The sequence below is a fragment of the Diplotaxodon limnothrissa genome, linkage group LG17 (genome assembly GCF_057381915.1).
Source record: "Diplotaxodon limnothrissa isolate DT_005_m linkage group LG17, D_limnothrissa_male_GT1.1, whole genome shotgun sequence".
In the NCBI taxonomy this organism is placed as follows: Eukaryota; Metazoa; Chordata; class Actinopteri; order Cichliformes; family Cichlidae; genus Diplotaxodon; species Diplotaxodon limnothrissa.
In genome coordinates, this window is record NC_140612.1 from 17,676,054 (window position 1) to 17,692,429 (window position 16,376).

The 16,376-nt window shown below is 39.5% G+C and overlaps 2 protein-coding genes across 2 annotated transcripts; both read right to left on the bottom strand.

The window, feature by feature from the left end:
* Positions 1-889: 889 nt before the first annotated feature.
* On the bottom strand, positions 890-5,598 carry cradd (CARD and death domain containing adaptor protein). Its single transcript, XM_085376297.1, has 2 exons — positions 5,225-5,598; positions 890-1,268 (listed from the first exon to the last, which is right to left on the bottom strand). Exons 1-2 carry the CDS (start codon positions 5,535-5,537, stop codon positions 964-966), a joined length of 618 nt encoding a protein of 205 aa, XP_085232423.1. The 5' UTR covers positions 5,538-5,598; the 3' UTR covers positions 890-963.
* Positions 5,599-10,051: 4,453 nt separating this feature from the next.
* On the bottom strand, positions 10,052-15,813 carry socs2 (suppressor of cytokine signaling 2). Its single transcript, XM_085375626.1, has 3 exons — positions 15,454-15,813; positions 12,382-12,592; positions 10,052-11,430 (listed from the first exon to the last, which is right to left on the bottom strand). The coding sequence occupies exons 2-3, from the start codon at positions 12,506-12,508 to the stop codon at positions 10,949-10,951; spliced, it is 609 nt and encodes a 202-aa protein (XP_085231752.1). The 5' UTR covers positions 12,509-12,592; positions 15,454-15,813; the 3' UTR covers positions 10,052-10,948.
* Between the last annotated feature and the right edge of the window lie 563 nt (positions 15,814-16,376).

The following is a 16,376-nucleotide window of genomic DNA, read 5'->3' on the forward strand; positions in this document are numbered from 1 at the left end:
TGTGTGTGTGCACGCGCCTGTGTTTGGAGGCACAAAGGGCTCTCTGAAGGTTTTCCTTGGACTAAAATATTTGGTTTTCTTGAAACAAATCTGGGTCGTCTTCCAGGAAGGAGGTGGTGGTGGAGGAAGAAACACAAACACTGCACACACAGTTTTTACAGGAAACATTTGATTTAATTTCTCAGGAAAAAGTTCAGTCCAACTTTATTTGATCAGGATTTAAAGGGATAGTGCATTGCTTCATCACAGTAACTTATTCTGTTCACTTCCAGCTGACAGACCAGCTCAGCATGACTCACATTTCACAGTAATCCTTCTGTCTCTGATCCTGGGCCTCAGTAACAATGAGTGAAGCATGAAGCAGAGCAGGTGAGGATGCTCCTGTATGCTGATGATTCAGCTCCATGAAGAAACGTCATCCTGTCACTTTACACACTTCAGAACAAACTCAGGATTTAAATCTCTTTACATTTCTGCTCTTTCTGTCAGACTTTCTGCTTCAACATTTGAAATGAAGTCTCTCAGAATCCAGACTTTTTATCTTCAAACATAATCTAATCTCAGACTGAACTTTAATCCCAAACCTTCGACAGGTTATGTTGCTTCAACAGGATTTTACTGTCATGAGTTGATATTTATGCCACAAATTTACTCTTTTTGTTTCATATTGTTGACTTTCTACAAAGCATTCATCTAAAGATGTGTTCTCTGGATATAAAGTTTAATAAAAGGATTCTAGCATCACACATCAGTTTTATGTAAAAAGTTTAAAACCCCACAGACACAAGCAATAAAGGCACATTTTAGTCTTTGGCTGCTTCAGTTTGTTCTAAATTTGATTTTTCTGATTTATATCCTGAAAACACTTCAAAACTTGAACATAAGTGTAAAAATGTATATTTTTCCCTAATATTATATTTCAGATTTCAGTCTTTTTCTTCATTTGAAATGCGTCTCTCTGCATTACGAAGAAACGTTCAGAACGTCCTCCAGGACCGCTGAATGGATGCCAGCGCTCTGCAGACTCTGCAGTAGCCTCTCCACTGTCGCTCGCTTCCCTTCAGCCCGCCTCCACCGCACCAGCCCAGCGAGCGCCGCCGCCTGAGAACTGAGGCTGTGATCGGACCGGCATCGAAACAACACCTCTGCCGACAGACCCAGATCCAATAGCACCGATTCCCACTCGGCACCGAGCTGCAACGCCAGCTGGGACAACTCTCGATCTGAGGGAACCCGCTGTAGAACCGATTCTTGGAGCCGACAGGCGTCTGCAGACAGACGGAGAACAGGAAGGTCAAAGGAAATAAACTTTCACCTATATAAAAAAAAAATCATTGTTTACCTTTTTTTATTATCATAATGTCATTATCATCTTAGAACTAGAACCTCAGTTCTAATTTCAGATTCTGGATTTAATCCTGACTTTTATTTCTATTTCACAGTTTTTGTCATTTTTATTTCAAAATGTGGATTTTAATCAACTTTGAGTTCAAATTTCTAACAATAACATGAACAATAACACTTCTTTGAAAAAAAGTTTCTTTGACATTCAGTTTAAAACTTTTTTTAGACTTCTCCCGAAAACCAAAACTGTCACAAAAAAAAAAAAAAAAAAAAAATCATGTTTAACCTCAGAATATGTACTGACAAAAAACAAAAAACACTTTTCAATGTAATCTTAATTCGTTGATTTTGGACTTAATGACTTATTTTCGATATAATTATTTCTTGTACACATCAACATATATATATTCAGTTTTGTTGTTTTATAGGGAAAATTCAGATGTATCAAAAACTCAAAACTGTAAATGAACTAATACAATGAATTTATTTTCTAAATAACACAAAATATGACTTATTTTTATTTGCTTAGACAAAGACTTTATTCAGGTTTAACTGAAGATTTTTTTTAAATAGAATTTCTAATAATTACTTTTCAATTTATTCTTAGACTACATGTTTATTTTAATTTTAAAATTCTGAAATTCTCTTTAAACTAATTATTGAATTTGGAGTTTGTCATTCTGAAATATCACAAATTCAGACTTATTTCAAATCTGGACTAAATTTTCACATTTCAAAAAGAAAAAAAAGCAGACTTTGATCGACTGATTTATATTTGCCCTCTTCAGGTTTATTTCATAATATCAAATTCATCTAACAGATTTCCAGTTTAAATTGTTTTAAATCTGAACATTGCTTTGGTTTGTAAACATCTTATTTTAAATGTTATCTCCAAATGTTTGAATGTTTGGTTTGTATTGTCAGGATTGTGATGTTTTCAACTTAACACCCTCATAAGGACAAACAGAAGTGAATGGCTGTTTGGATTGGGCAACTCCGAGCCCGTTGGTGCTCTGCAGGGTGCCGTTTGTTTGTAACCTCAGCTGGTTGAGCAATTCGAACTTTCCGGGGGTTGAACAAACAGTGAAGCGTGGTTACTGTGACCTCACAGGAAAACATGACGCCAACAGCTCATAGTATTTTTTCTGTTGTTGTTGATGCTGCCGTCCAATGAATGAAGACCAAACGGCACAGCCCTCCCACCACCGCCTGCCTACGTTAAAATACTGAGAACTGAAGTTACAGCAAAAACCAGTGACAGCAGAACAAATAAAGTTTATTCAAACGGCCAGAACACAAACAAGTGTAGAATGTTTTTGCCTTTTTCTGCTTCAAATGCTGACATCACTGAATCCATGCACGGCAGGCGTGAGCCCACCAAAATCTATTTTTAAAAAAACTGTAATTTACATGACCTTTAAAATCCAAGCTTGTTTGCTGCTGCTGTAACCTCCTAGGACCTGGCGTCCACATATGTGGACATCACATTTTGGGTTGTCTAGACCAAAATACAAAGTTTTGCTCTACAAGGGCCTGATATCCACTTACGAGGACATTATACTGCCTCTGTTCTATCGAAAATCTAAACGAATACCCTCATATGTGGCTCTAATTTTTCTCAGAAACAAAAATTAGGTAAAAAAAAAAAAAAAAAAAAAAATCAAAAATCTGGTAATTCTTTGTTTTTACATTCATCGGGTCCCGATCAGCCCAAGCATCAAAGAGAAATTAAAAATGCATGCCATGGAAGAGTGCTCTGCAGGTGTGAGAGGGCTTCTCTGCTGCCGCTGATCAGACCAACCCCACACCAGGTAACTAGTGATGGCCAAACTCTGACCGTCTGAGGGGTAGTGAGACGACTCAGACGCCTACAGATCAAAAATAGAACATCTGCTGGCATCCGTCTGTCCGTCTGATCACTTCATTAATCACTGAAAGAGCTTCATTTTGTCCAAAACACAGTTTACCGTCAGCTGTGACAATGATGGAGTATCAAATCCACAAACGTTGGGTTAGGTGGATAACTGTTGATCACATTATTGTATTAATAAATGACTGCTGTTGATTTTTACTCAGCATCTGATGGAAGCTGCAGATTATTTGTTTCATTAACTTTAAACTGAAAGCATCCACAGTCCCGTGATGAAGATGTGCTTCAGGTTAGACTGAAGGAAGAGGACAGTCTTCCTCTCGGGCTTTAATCAAAGTCAGGAGACTCGTTAAGACCAATGCTCCGTGTTCAGACTTCCAGCTCACAGGATGACTTCAACCTACAGGAAGTCCTGCACGATTCATTTGGATTCATTTTATAAATAAAAATCCACATTTTCAAATTAAAGTCAAAACAAATTTAAAATTCCAACCTTGTGTGTCTGAAGTTTACAATTTCTGGATTAAAAGTGACAAAGTTGTGAATTTTATGAATCCAAGTTATGAGATGAGTGTGAACTATACAAATCTAAGATTTGGATTTGAGGATTGAGCAAACAGAGAGAAAGTTACATTTAACACTAAAAAGTCTGAGTCTTTACATTTTAGTTCAGATTAGGACAGAGATGACAGGATTAGACGGTCAGGATTCTGCATCAATACTTTGTCAGCACGACGTGGGACTTTCCTGGAAAAAACAATCAAAATCAGGGACTCCGAGAACGGCTGCAGCAGGAAAATTCTGGGAAACTAAACTCAGACAAAAATAAAACGAGGGGATTTTGAGAGGCTGAAAACCCACCACTCAGAGGAGGAGGAAGAGTTTGTTTTCCTGCCCAGGCCTCCCTCGTCCACCTCCTCCTTTTATTACCTCCCTCTTGGTTTCCAGGAACCTGGCAGCAGCTTCCCAGCCAGATGTTTGGGATCACATTCACATGATGCTGATTCTGCATAATCCCAAACCTCCTTGGAGCAGATCAGTCTCCTCCCATTTTTCTAAGTGGGGAATTTGTTCTGCCGAACACTTCTGATTTTGATAAATGTTAAATAGTGTATTATATTTCTACATACATTTTTTGTGGGGTTTTTAGGCTTGTAAATGGTAAATGGCCTGTATTTGTATAGGGCCCTAAGGGCCCCAAAGCGCTTTACATATCCAGTCATCCACCCATTCACACACACATTCACACACTGGTGATGGCAAGCTACAGTGTAGCCACAGCCAACCTGGGGCACACTGACAGAGGCGAGGCTGCCGAACACTGGTGCCACCGTGCCCTCTGACCACCACCAGTAGGCAACGGGTGAAGTGTCTTGCCCAAGGACACAACGACCGAGACTATCCAAGCCGGGGCTCGAACCGGCAACCTTCCGATTACAAGACGAACTCCCAACTCTTGAGCCACGATCGCCCCAGTAAATCATCAGTGTGATTTCCCCCCTAAAAATAAATGGCACTATCCATTTTTAAGCAATTAAAAAAGCCAAATGCAGCAAATGTGATACAAATTAAAAGTCATATAAGAAAACTGAAATGTAATTTATGTTTTAAATAAATTTGTCACATGGTTCAATAAACTGTCGATTTTCAAAAATTAGAATTTTCTGGAAATTATTTCATGGTTCAGTCCTCAAATCAGACAATACTTCCATGAGGTTTGGTTGAACTAAATGTGACCCACTCACAGTGGTCAGAGTCTTTGATGTAGTCCACGTTACAGAGGTCCAAGAGAAGTGGTCTTACATTTGGACCTGGTCACACTGGATGTAGTCTCCTCAGACAAACATCAGTGACCTCTGACCCTCATCTGATCCTAAAACAAAGGACCCAGAGGCTGATCTGTGTCCTGGATCTGGTCTGGCTAAAGTACCTGTGCCTCATGTTTCTGCCAACAAGACTTCCGGGTTTATGTAGAGAGGTATGATTCCCCCGCACCCTGATTGGTTTTACCTTTGGGTCCGGGTTCAGGTGGGGTCTGGAGCTCCTGCAGCAGTCGGTCCCGGACCCAACTGAAATCCTGCAGGGACCGCAGGAAGGATTGGAAGGCCCGGGGCCCGCGGCTCGGCAGGAGGTCCAGGAGCCGGAGGGTCTTCTGTCTCTCCGTGGATCGGGACTCGATGTCCTCCACCTGCGCGTCCGTTAAAATCTCCTCCTGGTACAGAAACGGAACGATGGTTTCGCTGACCAGAAGCTGGCCGGACAGCTCCAGCCGGTGTTTTCGGAGGACGGCTCTGTGCACCGGGTCCATTTCACCGAAGCTCATAAAAATAAGCAGTTCCACATCATTAAACTAGTCCTTTGTGTCAGCTGTACAACTACCTTTCAACTGCTCTGTTTTTGTGCTCGGGTGGAAACAAGCAGGCGGAACCAAAGTCTTTGCTAATCACGTTGCGTTCTCATTTTTTTATGGTAATACAATCTAAAATTTGCTTAGATTGGTGGTTAATATGGGATCTATTTGCGTGGAAGGATTGGTTAGTCGTTGATCTTAAATTCGGCGTGCGTTTATACCCCGGATAAAATTAACTTTGAGGGAAAACAGATTTTATGCAGATTGGTTCTGATAAGATGATTTCTGGTGACGTAAATGTACGCCGAAGTTCGGTAAGAAGCCTCGCAGAGCGTTCCACTTTACTGACAAATATTCTTCATTAATAAATCCACGAGGAAACCTCAAAAACAAAGTATTGAATTAGGTTCAGCGTACCATAGCATCGAGCAACGTTACCTAACACACAGCATTAGCTAAAAACCAAGGGTAATTTTATAGATACAAGATATATTTTATTAATAAAAAAAGAAAATAACGTTTATAAAATATCTGCCGAATTCATTAAAAAGCCACAATCTGACCAAAGAAGTTAATATATTTGTTATATATCAGATACTTACATTTAGGAATTCAAAATAAAATTCCCCAAACTGAAAGATTTTCCATGGAGTTCACAAAACCTCGTGTCACATTGTCCTTTATTACAAGATTTTATTTTCAAAGACCAATTTACAGTTAACTGAATCTGTTTTTGACATTGTTATTGATAATATGTGATTCATATGTTTATTTGTGAGAAAAATAATTTATACATAGCCACCAAATGAAAAACAGTACACTGAGACAAATTCATAAAGCTGACTACTGCACAATGTTCTCATTTGCACATTTAAAAATGTGGGGAAAAGAATCTAAATTTTTACATCTTTAATTTAAAGCACCAGGAAGTTTAATCATGAACATTTGTTATTTCTACAAATCTAGAAAATGAATGGAATAACTTGCAGCAGTTCTTGCTAGAAGAACTTAAACAACAAATATGACCAGTCTATAAACACGTTTCAGGTTTCCTGGCACACTCAGGCTTCTATAAAGAATGGGCCTTCATAAACTAACCAGAGAAACAAAATTTAACAGAGAGATTTTATTAGCATCATTTGTTTCTTTGTATTATGTTTTTATTAAAAAAAAAATCTGATTATTAATGAAGATATTCAGCTTTTTCCTTTCAATAAATGATAAAAAAAACCCCAACCATTTATTACACACATACCTGGGCTTCCATAGTTTTGTCCTGTGGGTGTGAATCAATAACAGCATGAAGTATAAGCAGCAGTGAGACATTATTGATGAGGCACCATATAAAATTTATTGATCTCCTGGTAGGAGCTGATCAGTTCATCGTTTACATGCTTCAGAAACATACCAGAAATACAGACACGATTAATTATATACTTCATCAGATCACAGGGGCTGCGATATGTACAAGAACGCGCACACGCCCTGCCTGCTTGGTGCATCCATGCTTAATTCAGCTGCTCTTTGTCATCTTCATCATGGAACTGGTCAGATATCAAGGCTGAAGCACAAACAAACACCCTGATTGGCCCTCCTTATACACACATCACAGGACACACCCTGTTTACCTGAGCAGCTACATGACCAATCAGCTCTGCCCCTTCTTCTTGGCCGATGCTGAGCTGTGATTGGATGTTTGAAAATGATTTTAAAGAAAGGTGACAGAGCGTGAGCATGCAGCATCGACGCCCTGTACCCGATCAGGGACAACTTGACAAAAACATAACATGGTCACTTGTGTAACCTTCATTTCTACGGTAACAAACAGGTTGAATCCATGACTAAATGTTTTTTTTTTCATTAAATTAAGTGCTTGCATGTCTGTTGGATTAATGAGGCAACCACAAGATTCCACAGGCCCCCCCAAAAAACATGCAATTTTTGAATGAAGTTTGGTTAAATGTGCTCCAGAGACTCAGCATTAACCATCAACACTGGTGGGTGAATATGAATCCTAAAAACAAAAGCTTTTTAATGAGGCTTGGTCAGGGTTTGTTAAACATGTTTGTGAAATGTGGTGGTTCAGCGGGTTTTGTTTTGTTTGGAGACATATTTGAGACTAAGACCATTTAATCCAAATCACACCCACTTGCACCACATTTCTGGGGATTTTTCTTTTACATTGGGGGTAAAACAAGAACTTTTTGTAAGCAGGAAAAACCCTGATGATTATGATGACGACAACAACAAAGATGGTGCTGAATTTATCGGGACTAATTACTAACACCAGCAGGATGTATTTAGATTTTTGAATTGAGTTTGGCTGAATTGTAGTTAAAGGTTCCTTCCTGAGTAAGGGCTCGAAGCTAGAGATATGGTGTCAGTGAGACTTCCTGGTAAAATAAAATAAAGATATAAACATATTTTTTTACCAGGTCTCAGTGTCTGTGCTGAATTTAGGAGACCATGATACTGGTAATAAAAACGTAGGATATTTAAATTGAGTTTGGTTGGAAGGTCTTCACACAGCCTGAAGCTGGTTCATTGGTGCAGACTGAGGTTATTTGATGAATTGAGCTTTGAAAGTGTGCCTTTCCGTCTCCTTGCTACAGAAATAACAGGTCCTGCACCTTTACAGCTCTGAGCCAATCACAGTTTAAGAAAACTGAGTATTTACTACATGCAGGTACAAAGTCTGAGGAGCTTGTTTTGATTCTGAACGTCCACGAGGACACCTCGACTCTCCGCCTCACCAGCGTTCACTGTCACAGGCTGTCTGTCGGCCAATCAGAAGGCTCTGTTTACTTGTGTTTACAGGTGGGACTGACAAGCTCTGACTGGTGGAGAAAAATGGAAAATTATTCTATTTCCTGATTTTTGTTTTCCTTCTGTTAATTATTTCCACAGAAATCCTCGCAGAAACTTTCCAACATGAAGAGGCCGAATAATCAATCAAAAGATCAATTAGAAAATCAATCTGGAACCGCTATTTGGTCTAAACATTTTTTCTTTTTTTCACTGATCAAATAATCAATAACTTAATGGGAACAATAATTACTAACTTGATCAATAATAAACATTTAAAAATGTGAAAAAAAGGTTAATCAATAATCGATTAATATTCATGTTTCAACACTTAAATTACTGTGACCAGGTTGAAAGAGGTTACATATGGAGGACCAACATGGCCAAAACTCTGCACGAAATTATTAAAAACACACAAAATAATGAAGTTATAAGATGGGACATATTTCAGTATTTGTATTAACACCTCTATTAGTTTTATTTACAATTTTTGAATTTATTTAAAAATATTTTAAATAAAAATATTTATATTTTAGTTTTGTTTCTGTTCTTTTTTGCTTTTGTATTTCCCTCCATATTTTCAAAGCTTATTTACTTTAAGTAAAGTCATACAAATAAAAAAAGCAAAGAAAACATTAAAGAAATAAAAACAAATATTAAAAGTTTAAAGTTATTTATTTTGTTTAGTGAAGTCATTTCAGTCCTCGTCTTTTAAAAGCATACTTTCTGATTGGCCAGCTTCTGGACACCCACTGTTTACTTTAGATTTGAAATAAAGAGAAAAGCTAGTAACCCATGAACCCACAATTTGCTGTTTACGTTCTTCTGACACCAAACTCCATTCAAAAAAAAGTCATTTTAAGTAGGCCTGCTGCTACAATTTGTTGTTATAATTGATCATGTTGACTAAGATGCATCCTATAGAAAAACCACATGAATGCACTTTTGTAATAGCAATACACTACAGGAAGCTAAGGGGGCAGCATCGCCTCTATCACCTGGCAAGACTGCACTCACTACTAACGAAGAAGAACATTGTGTGAACGGCAAAAGTGGATGACAGAAGTAAACTGAAAGGGAGATTAAATTTAAAAAAAAAAAAAAAAAAAAAAGTGAAAGTATTTTACAAAAATTAAACAGTTAAACCAGACCGTGCTAAACGGAGCTTTCCTTCCACGACTACAGTGCATGAGCATTTCAAACGCTGTCACCCTAGAGCTGTTACATCAGCTCTGATGAGTCCGTTATTGAGAGCTAAGTCAGTGCGTCACATTGATACCTTGTTCATGTTCGTACAGTAATGTTTATTTTAGCTTACCTGTTAGAAACCTCTCAGGATGCTTGCTAAGCATTTCAGTTTTGCTAGCCAATGACTGAAATCCAATAGCAAACCAGTACATTTCTGAAAAGAGGCTGATGCACCTCTCAAATTGCTGAAATCATGACAGAGCATCTTCAGCATGTTTATCAGCAGCTGGGAACATCTCAAAGACAAGTGTGAGCTTTCCTCCAGAGCATGTCTACTGCAGTTGTGAATTCATGAACTGAATCATCTGTAAACTTCGGAAACTTGTTATTTTGAACCTGAACAAAAAAATTATTATTTTTTTTTTTTAATTCAAAGCTTTATTCGAGTTTATGGACACTTTTCTGTTTAAAGTAGCATTTTAATTTATGTTCCTTGATATTTTATTGACTTACTTTTATTCTGACCGTGCTATTGAGTAATGCTAGAGATACATTTGATTATTTTCAAATTCACACGTTTCCTGGGTAATTATTTGAATTTGCTGTGGAATGAGACAACAGGGTGACAGTCACAGGTGGGCAGACCAGAGAAGGTGAGGTCCTGGAGCCTAGAACAGGAAGTTTGCCCACAGGGACAAGAGTTACTGAAATAATCGTTGACTAATTGAAGAAAAATTGACAGATTAGTCAACTACCAATCTTTAGTTGCAGCTGTAATTTAAAGGGAATGTTTTCCAAACCTGTGCAAATCTGTGATTCATCAGCAGAGCAAACCTGAAAACTAAAAGAAATATTTTTATTGTTTTCATGAAGGTAAATACAATATTCTGGTTTTTATTTATAAAATTAACTTGGGGGCAGCCCGATAGCACCACTTTCCCCCTCTGCATCACTCAAAGTGTCAACAAGCAAAATTAATAACAAAGCTTTTTAAATAATGGTATTTGTAATATGACGTTTCATAGAACCATGGTAACATCAGTGACCACATCAGTAACCACTGTAAACATTAATACCTTAAGATACTTCAGATACTTCAGATTTATCTGGTCCATTTTAAAAATCAGCATATGGATTCAGGGGAAAATGGATGTTCTGAAAAGTGATGATCTGGTAAAGGTGAGGGGACGACGAGGTGTCAAGTCACCACAGAGCAGAGAGGTAGCTGTGGTCAGGAGGGGTCATGTGACACGGCGTTTCCATCAGACCTTTCCCCTCTGACTCCAGCGTGATTGGCTGCAGACTCAGAGCACATCGACACTGCAGCTTATTGCGTGACCCTGTAGAGCAGCACACGATGGGATCAGTCAGTGGTAAGATGACATCAGTCCTTACACATTGTAGGCGTATTCCGTCAGGTAGTCCTTTAGTCTGTTGGGCAGCGGCAAATCCTGAACCTGCCGTGTCCTTTGGTTGATGGTGATGCGACAGAGGTGCTGCAGGGATGGCGTGGAGGTGTACACGGGTTTGGTGAGTAGCAGCTGCACTGTGCCATTAGGCGGCACCGGAGAGACCCGAGAATTTGACGCCGACGCCGCCTTGTCGCTGCTCCTGGACAGCTGGACGTAGTACTCGACCAGGTGGACCACACTCTTGAACTGCTTCAGCTTGGGCTTCACCAGGACCACCGAGTCCAGCTTGAACTTGCCGTGTTTGAACTCGATCCGCAGGTTGGTGGGACCTGCTGACGTCATGGCGGAGATGGTGAAGAGGTAATCTCTCTGAGAGCTGTCCCGCAGCAGGAAGGTGCCTTCGGAGGTGTCCTGCAGGATCTCTTTGGCTTCATTAGCCGTCAGACTGCCCCAGTACCAACCTGACAGTAAGCAAAAGATGAACTTCAGAATAACCCTTTATCCCAGCTCATCCTCTCTCTGAAACCACCCGTTTTAACCCGTCTCATTAAAAGCTCAGTTTGTTCTGATTAGCCAACTTTTGGAAGCCTGCTCAGGGGCAGCACCCAGTGACCGAGCTGTCTGTATGTGTCAGTGTTTGGAGATCACCAACCCCTCCCACTGTCCTGCTGAGACCATATCTTAATCTGAAACCACGCCCCCAGTCTCCCTTGCTGTTCCAACAATAAATAATTACTCAAAGTCTTGGTTGGAAACAGGACTTCAGAAACCAACATGTGACGTCACTGTTGCTCACCGCACCTTTATACTAGCTATTAATGGGAACTTAACAGGTTAAAACCACAAAATGACCAAACTAACCAACCAATCAGGATGGCTGCAAAAGAGCAGCTCCCGTTTGTTTCACAGTAAAATGTTTTTGTGAATCTGCCTGGTGGAAAGTAATGGCACCACCTAGACACACACTGATTCTTTCAGGTGTGTGAAACAACATACAGTGCACACCTTTCACTGTTCCCCTGTCTGTCACTGAATGCAGCAGCTGTGGTGCGAAACGGCCCAAACCAGCCAAGGAGACCTTTAGAGACGGCAGTGCTGCTCATGTTATGAGCTGAGAATGAAATCAATCAGCTGATTTGTGGCGGCTGGGTACCTGAAGACTCGCTGCAACGTCTCTGGAGCTGTTAACCATCATGCTTTAAAGAAAAATCTGTTGTGTTTGTGATTTTTCAGCCTCCTGAACAGGACTATTTGATGCACTAAGGTGAGCCTTTTTAGTTTTGGATGTGACCCCCCCTAAATCTGCCAAAAAAAAAAAACAAAAACAAGAGGATGGAAACTCCACCTGCTGGGCTTTGGTTTCCAGCTGTTCTCCTCTGGATGGAGACTGTGGAGGCGTAAATCTTTCCTACCCGTGTTTCTGAGCTCCTTCATGGCAGCGGCAATGCGGCTCTCGTCAGATTCCACAGCGGCGGTATTGTTGTCGGCTCGTCTGTCACTCTCGATGGTTTCCGTGGACTCTGAGGACTGGCAAGTCATTGGATAAATCCGACCTTCAGGCCCACAGCTGAGACATGGACAAAGTCTACAGGGCGCAACTGCTCACACCACAGTGTCAAAGTCCTGGAAGTTCAGGAGAAAAACCAGTGAAGAAGAAAAATCTGACATGAGGCTTGCACACCAGGCTCCACTCAAAAAAAGTTGATCCAAAAATACTTTAGAGCCTGAATGAAGTCTGAAAACATTTTTAACCAGAAACTCAACAAGAGAAAGTTTTATTTCTCAACATTTCAGCGTTTTTTACGTTCAAGTGAGCCGGTAAATAAAGGAGCTTTATCTTTAAGACAATATTACTCATAAAGACAGATCAGACAGAGGCCGATTTATGTTTCACTAAATCAATCAGCTGACTGTAAAACACGAGATTGACTCATCACCTCTAAATAAATTCAGCACTAAAACAAACAGGTATACTGTCTCTCTCATACCAAACCCCAGTCAAAAAAAGTGCAGATTTAAGACCAAACTGATTGAAAGTTTAAAACTGTTGGGTGTCAGATTTGTAGATTTTTGGGGGGAGGAGGCTGAATGTTTTTGAACAAACCTGACATCTGAACTCTGCAGAGGCATTTTTTTTGTCCAAACTGAGAGAAATTAGTAAAAAAAAATAAGAAAAAAGCCAAAATCACATTTTCCTGGATCTTTGTTATTATTTAAAAAAAATTTAAGTTCATATGAGACAATAAGAAAGGAATTTCAACTTTAAACCTTAACCATAATCACAAACACACATCAGCTAAAAACAAAAAGCGAAGAAACTTTAAGGTCAAAAATGCCAAAAGACTGATGATGTGAAACAAACAAAAAAAAAAAGGTACATAGTGTCTATCAAAGAGTATTGTTTATTTCTTCACTACAGGAAGATTTTCAATGGCTTTAACTGAGCAGTATTTTTTCCCTCTTACCAAATTCCAGTCAAAAAAGTCCACATTTATGACCACTGGTTAAAACTGCTTTGTGTGGCCTTTAAAAACAAAAAACCAAAAAAAAAACCAACCAATATTCACCATAACTATCATTAAAGTGTTTTAAAGACTGGGGAGAAATAAAGCAATAATAAAAAGTTAAAACATTTTAGACTGGCACTCTGCCGAAGTCCCTTTAATGCTTTTATATTTGAGTAAATAGTGGAAATCATTCAGATGAGAAATGTGTTGAAGGGCTCGGTGTGTTACTCCTGTCCTCTGTTAGGTTAACTCTGTTATCTCACATTCCTGAGTGCTTATGCAACTTATCTCTGCAAAGACAAACCTCCAAACATCTTTCAGAGACCAGCTTCTTTATTCTGTGCAGCAGATATAGTGGCAGTTTTAAATTAACTCAGGTGGAAGGTGAAATCTTATTAACTAAACTAATAGAGTAAAGAGACACCTTAAGTTCCTCGTCTGTCCATCATGAAACAAATGCTGTTTGACTGCTTTGTGTTTAAACAAAGAAAGTATGTGAATGTTTCAGCACATAACAGCAGACTGAAGTTAGATTAATTCATTTTTCCACCTTAAAAAGCAGTCAGGTGAGGTGGTTCTTGTTCAAAGTGGACTTTGGGGGACAGGCCACATGTTTACATTCCAGGCAGCCTTAAAGCAGCTGAATTTCTCACAGAATTTGGTGAGAGATCTCCATTTCCCCCCGTGGAATAACCTGCTTAGTATTCAGGCCAGCAGGGCAAACACAAGAAGAAACGGAATAAATACAGGCTGCTTGTTCCTGTGTGCACAAATCAGTACTGCACTCTGATGTCTTGTTGTCTACAACAGTGGCTTCCGTGAAGAATGAGAATTACAAGAATTTTAACTGAATTTGGAAAAACTGGGCTATTTGGAAAAAGCAAACTAAGCGTACAGTTTAAAACCTGCTGTGAGGTTTTATGTCTGACTGCAGAGGACAAAGGACGCAAAAATCACTGTTTTTATAAGCGACTTTGCACTCTGACCTCGGAAACAAATTAAGGCGATTTTACAATAGAATTTGTTAAAAAAAAAAATTCTGCACGTATAGCTGCTAATAATAATAATAATAAAAAATATTTGGTGTAACCGAGGAACAGGCTGTCAGGAAAGAACAAATATTCTGGGGTTTTGTTTTTTTTTTTTTACGCCGAGGTCATGAAGAAATATTACAGTGGCTTCGAGTTTAAATTCTATTTGGCGAAACAGCAGTGAGTAGTGCAAAATTAATTTATTTTATTACAATTAAAATTGAACGCTGATGTAACTTTGTGGACGGAATAGAAAGGAGAGCTGTGTAAAGCAGGACACATAAATCCGCTTGTTTTTATTCAAATCTACACAGCTTTGGGCACGGGGATAAATTTGGAAGAATTTTAGTATTTAGTATTTATTTATTTATTGTCATTGTCAAGAACAATGAAATTGCGTTTGGGGCTTCCATACAACCCAAAAAAAAGAAAATAATAAATACCCCTTAAATAATAAATACCCCTTAAATAATAAATACCCCTTAAATAATAATAATAATAATAATAATAATAATAATAATAATAATAATATTATTATTATTATTATTATTATTATTATTATTATTGAGTAGAATTTGGTATAACATGAACAGTTCTTCAACGATGATTTAAAAAAAGCCCTTCCTAAAGCAAAACCTGGACGGGGAGTTATTGTGTGCCGAACTGAAGAATGGGCTGTAAAAATAGCGGGAAAATTAGATTATTACGTTTTAATCAGATGAGAACACCGAGAAGCTTATTCTAAATGTGAACGCAATTCGACAGGCAGTAGAAGGGCTCCCATTATTCTGGGTAAAATAATCGAACTTGGGAGCACAGGTCAGTGCAGAAGGCTCTGTGCAGTCTGGAGCGTATTATCGGCGTGTTACTTGTCTATTTGGGTGCGTGTTTACCCACCTGGTTTGAGTTTTGGTGACATGTTGGTGATAAAAACAAGCACACGCACCTGACTGCTTTACGTCCTGCTAGCTGCTGTCTAGCTAAAAGTCACGGCGGGCTCAGCAGCGCTGCCGCCGATGTGTCCTCGGGGGGGCCCCGACATGTCCCCAGTAACACTTCTAGTCCAAATCCCGAGAAACGCTCCGCTGCTGGAGGTTTTCCTTCTTTCTTGTCTTTCCCGATTTACAAATGGCGGGTTACAGTGCAGATAAACGGAGGTCCCTGCCGTCTCTCTGACACCCAGTCCCACCCGGGGAGCAACCGCGCACCGGCAGCTACCGGAGAGACCGAAAAGCACCGAGCGGGTAATCGAGCGTCCGAACGTCCGTCAGAGAGCTGGACACAACCGAGTCCAGCAGCTGCCTAAGAACCAATGTCACCATAAACACAAAGGCAGCATTTCCAGGAACTTTCCAGGAACACGGTCACGTGGTGCCACGATTTAAGGTGGACTGACGTATGCGGCTGTTGGTCCTCCTGTCTCTGTAAGGACCCACCTGGAGTCACTCACAGGCTCTCTCTCATTAAACTCAAACCAGGTGTTAATGCCCACACAGAAAACAAAGTGAAGATCACCCATGTTGCAGTGATGCATCTCTTAGTCTCAACTAGCGCCTCCTATATGTCACTGTATATAACACTGTTTAATAAATGATAGTTACCAATAGTGATGTGCGGATCGATCCTGAAATATCGATTCCTCCGATACCAATCATTTATGTTCTAGAATCGATTCTCACATTAAAATATCAATATTTTAGTAATTTAGAGTAAATTTGTAGTTCATCATAACAGGAACACAGTGGGAAGAAACTATAACATTCGGATTGTCTACATTCAGAAGAACTACTTCCTCTTCCGCCTTTCATAGTCATGTGTGAAATACGGCTGTATAAATGTCTGGCAGCCCCTTGGTGTGCGCACTCACAA

What these genes read in the sequence shown, in the direction of transcription:
- cradd (XM_085376297.1), bottom strand. Translation starts at nt 5,537, where the DNA reads ATGAGCTTCGGTGAAATGGACCCGGTGCACAGAGCCGTCCTCCGAAAA. An exon ending in ACCTGAACCCGGACCCAAAG is followed by an intron (nt 1,269 to 5,224) that starts GTAAAACCAATC and finishes GTCTGTCTGCAG; the next exon opens with ACGCCTGTCGGCTCCAAGAA.
- socs2 (XM_085375626.1), bottom strand. Translation starts at nt 12,508, where the DNA reads ATGACTTGCCAGTCCTCAGAGTCCACGGAAACCATCGAGAGTGACAGA. An exon ending in GAAGGAGCTCAGAAACACGG is followed by an intron (nt 11,431 to 12,381) that starts GTAGGAAAGATT and finishes GCTTACTGTCAG; the next exon opens with GTTGGTACTGGGGCAGTCTG.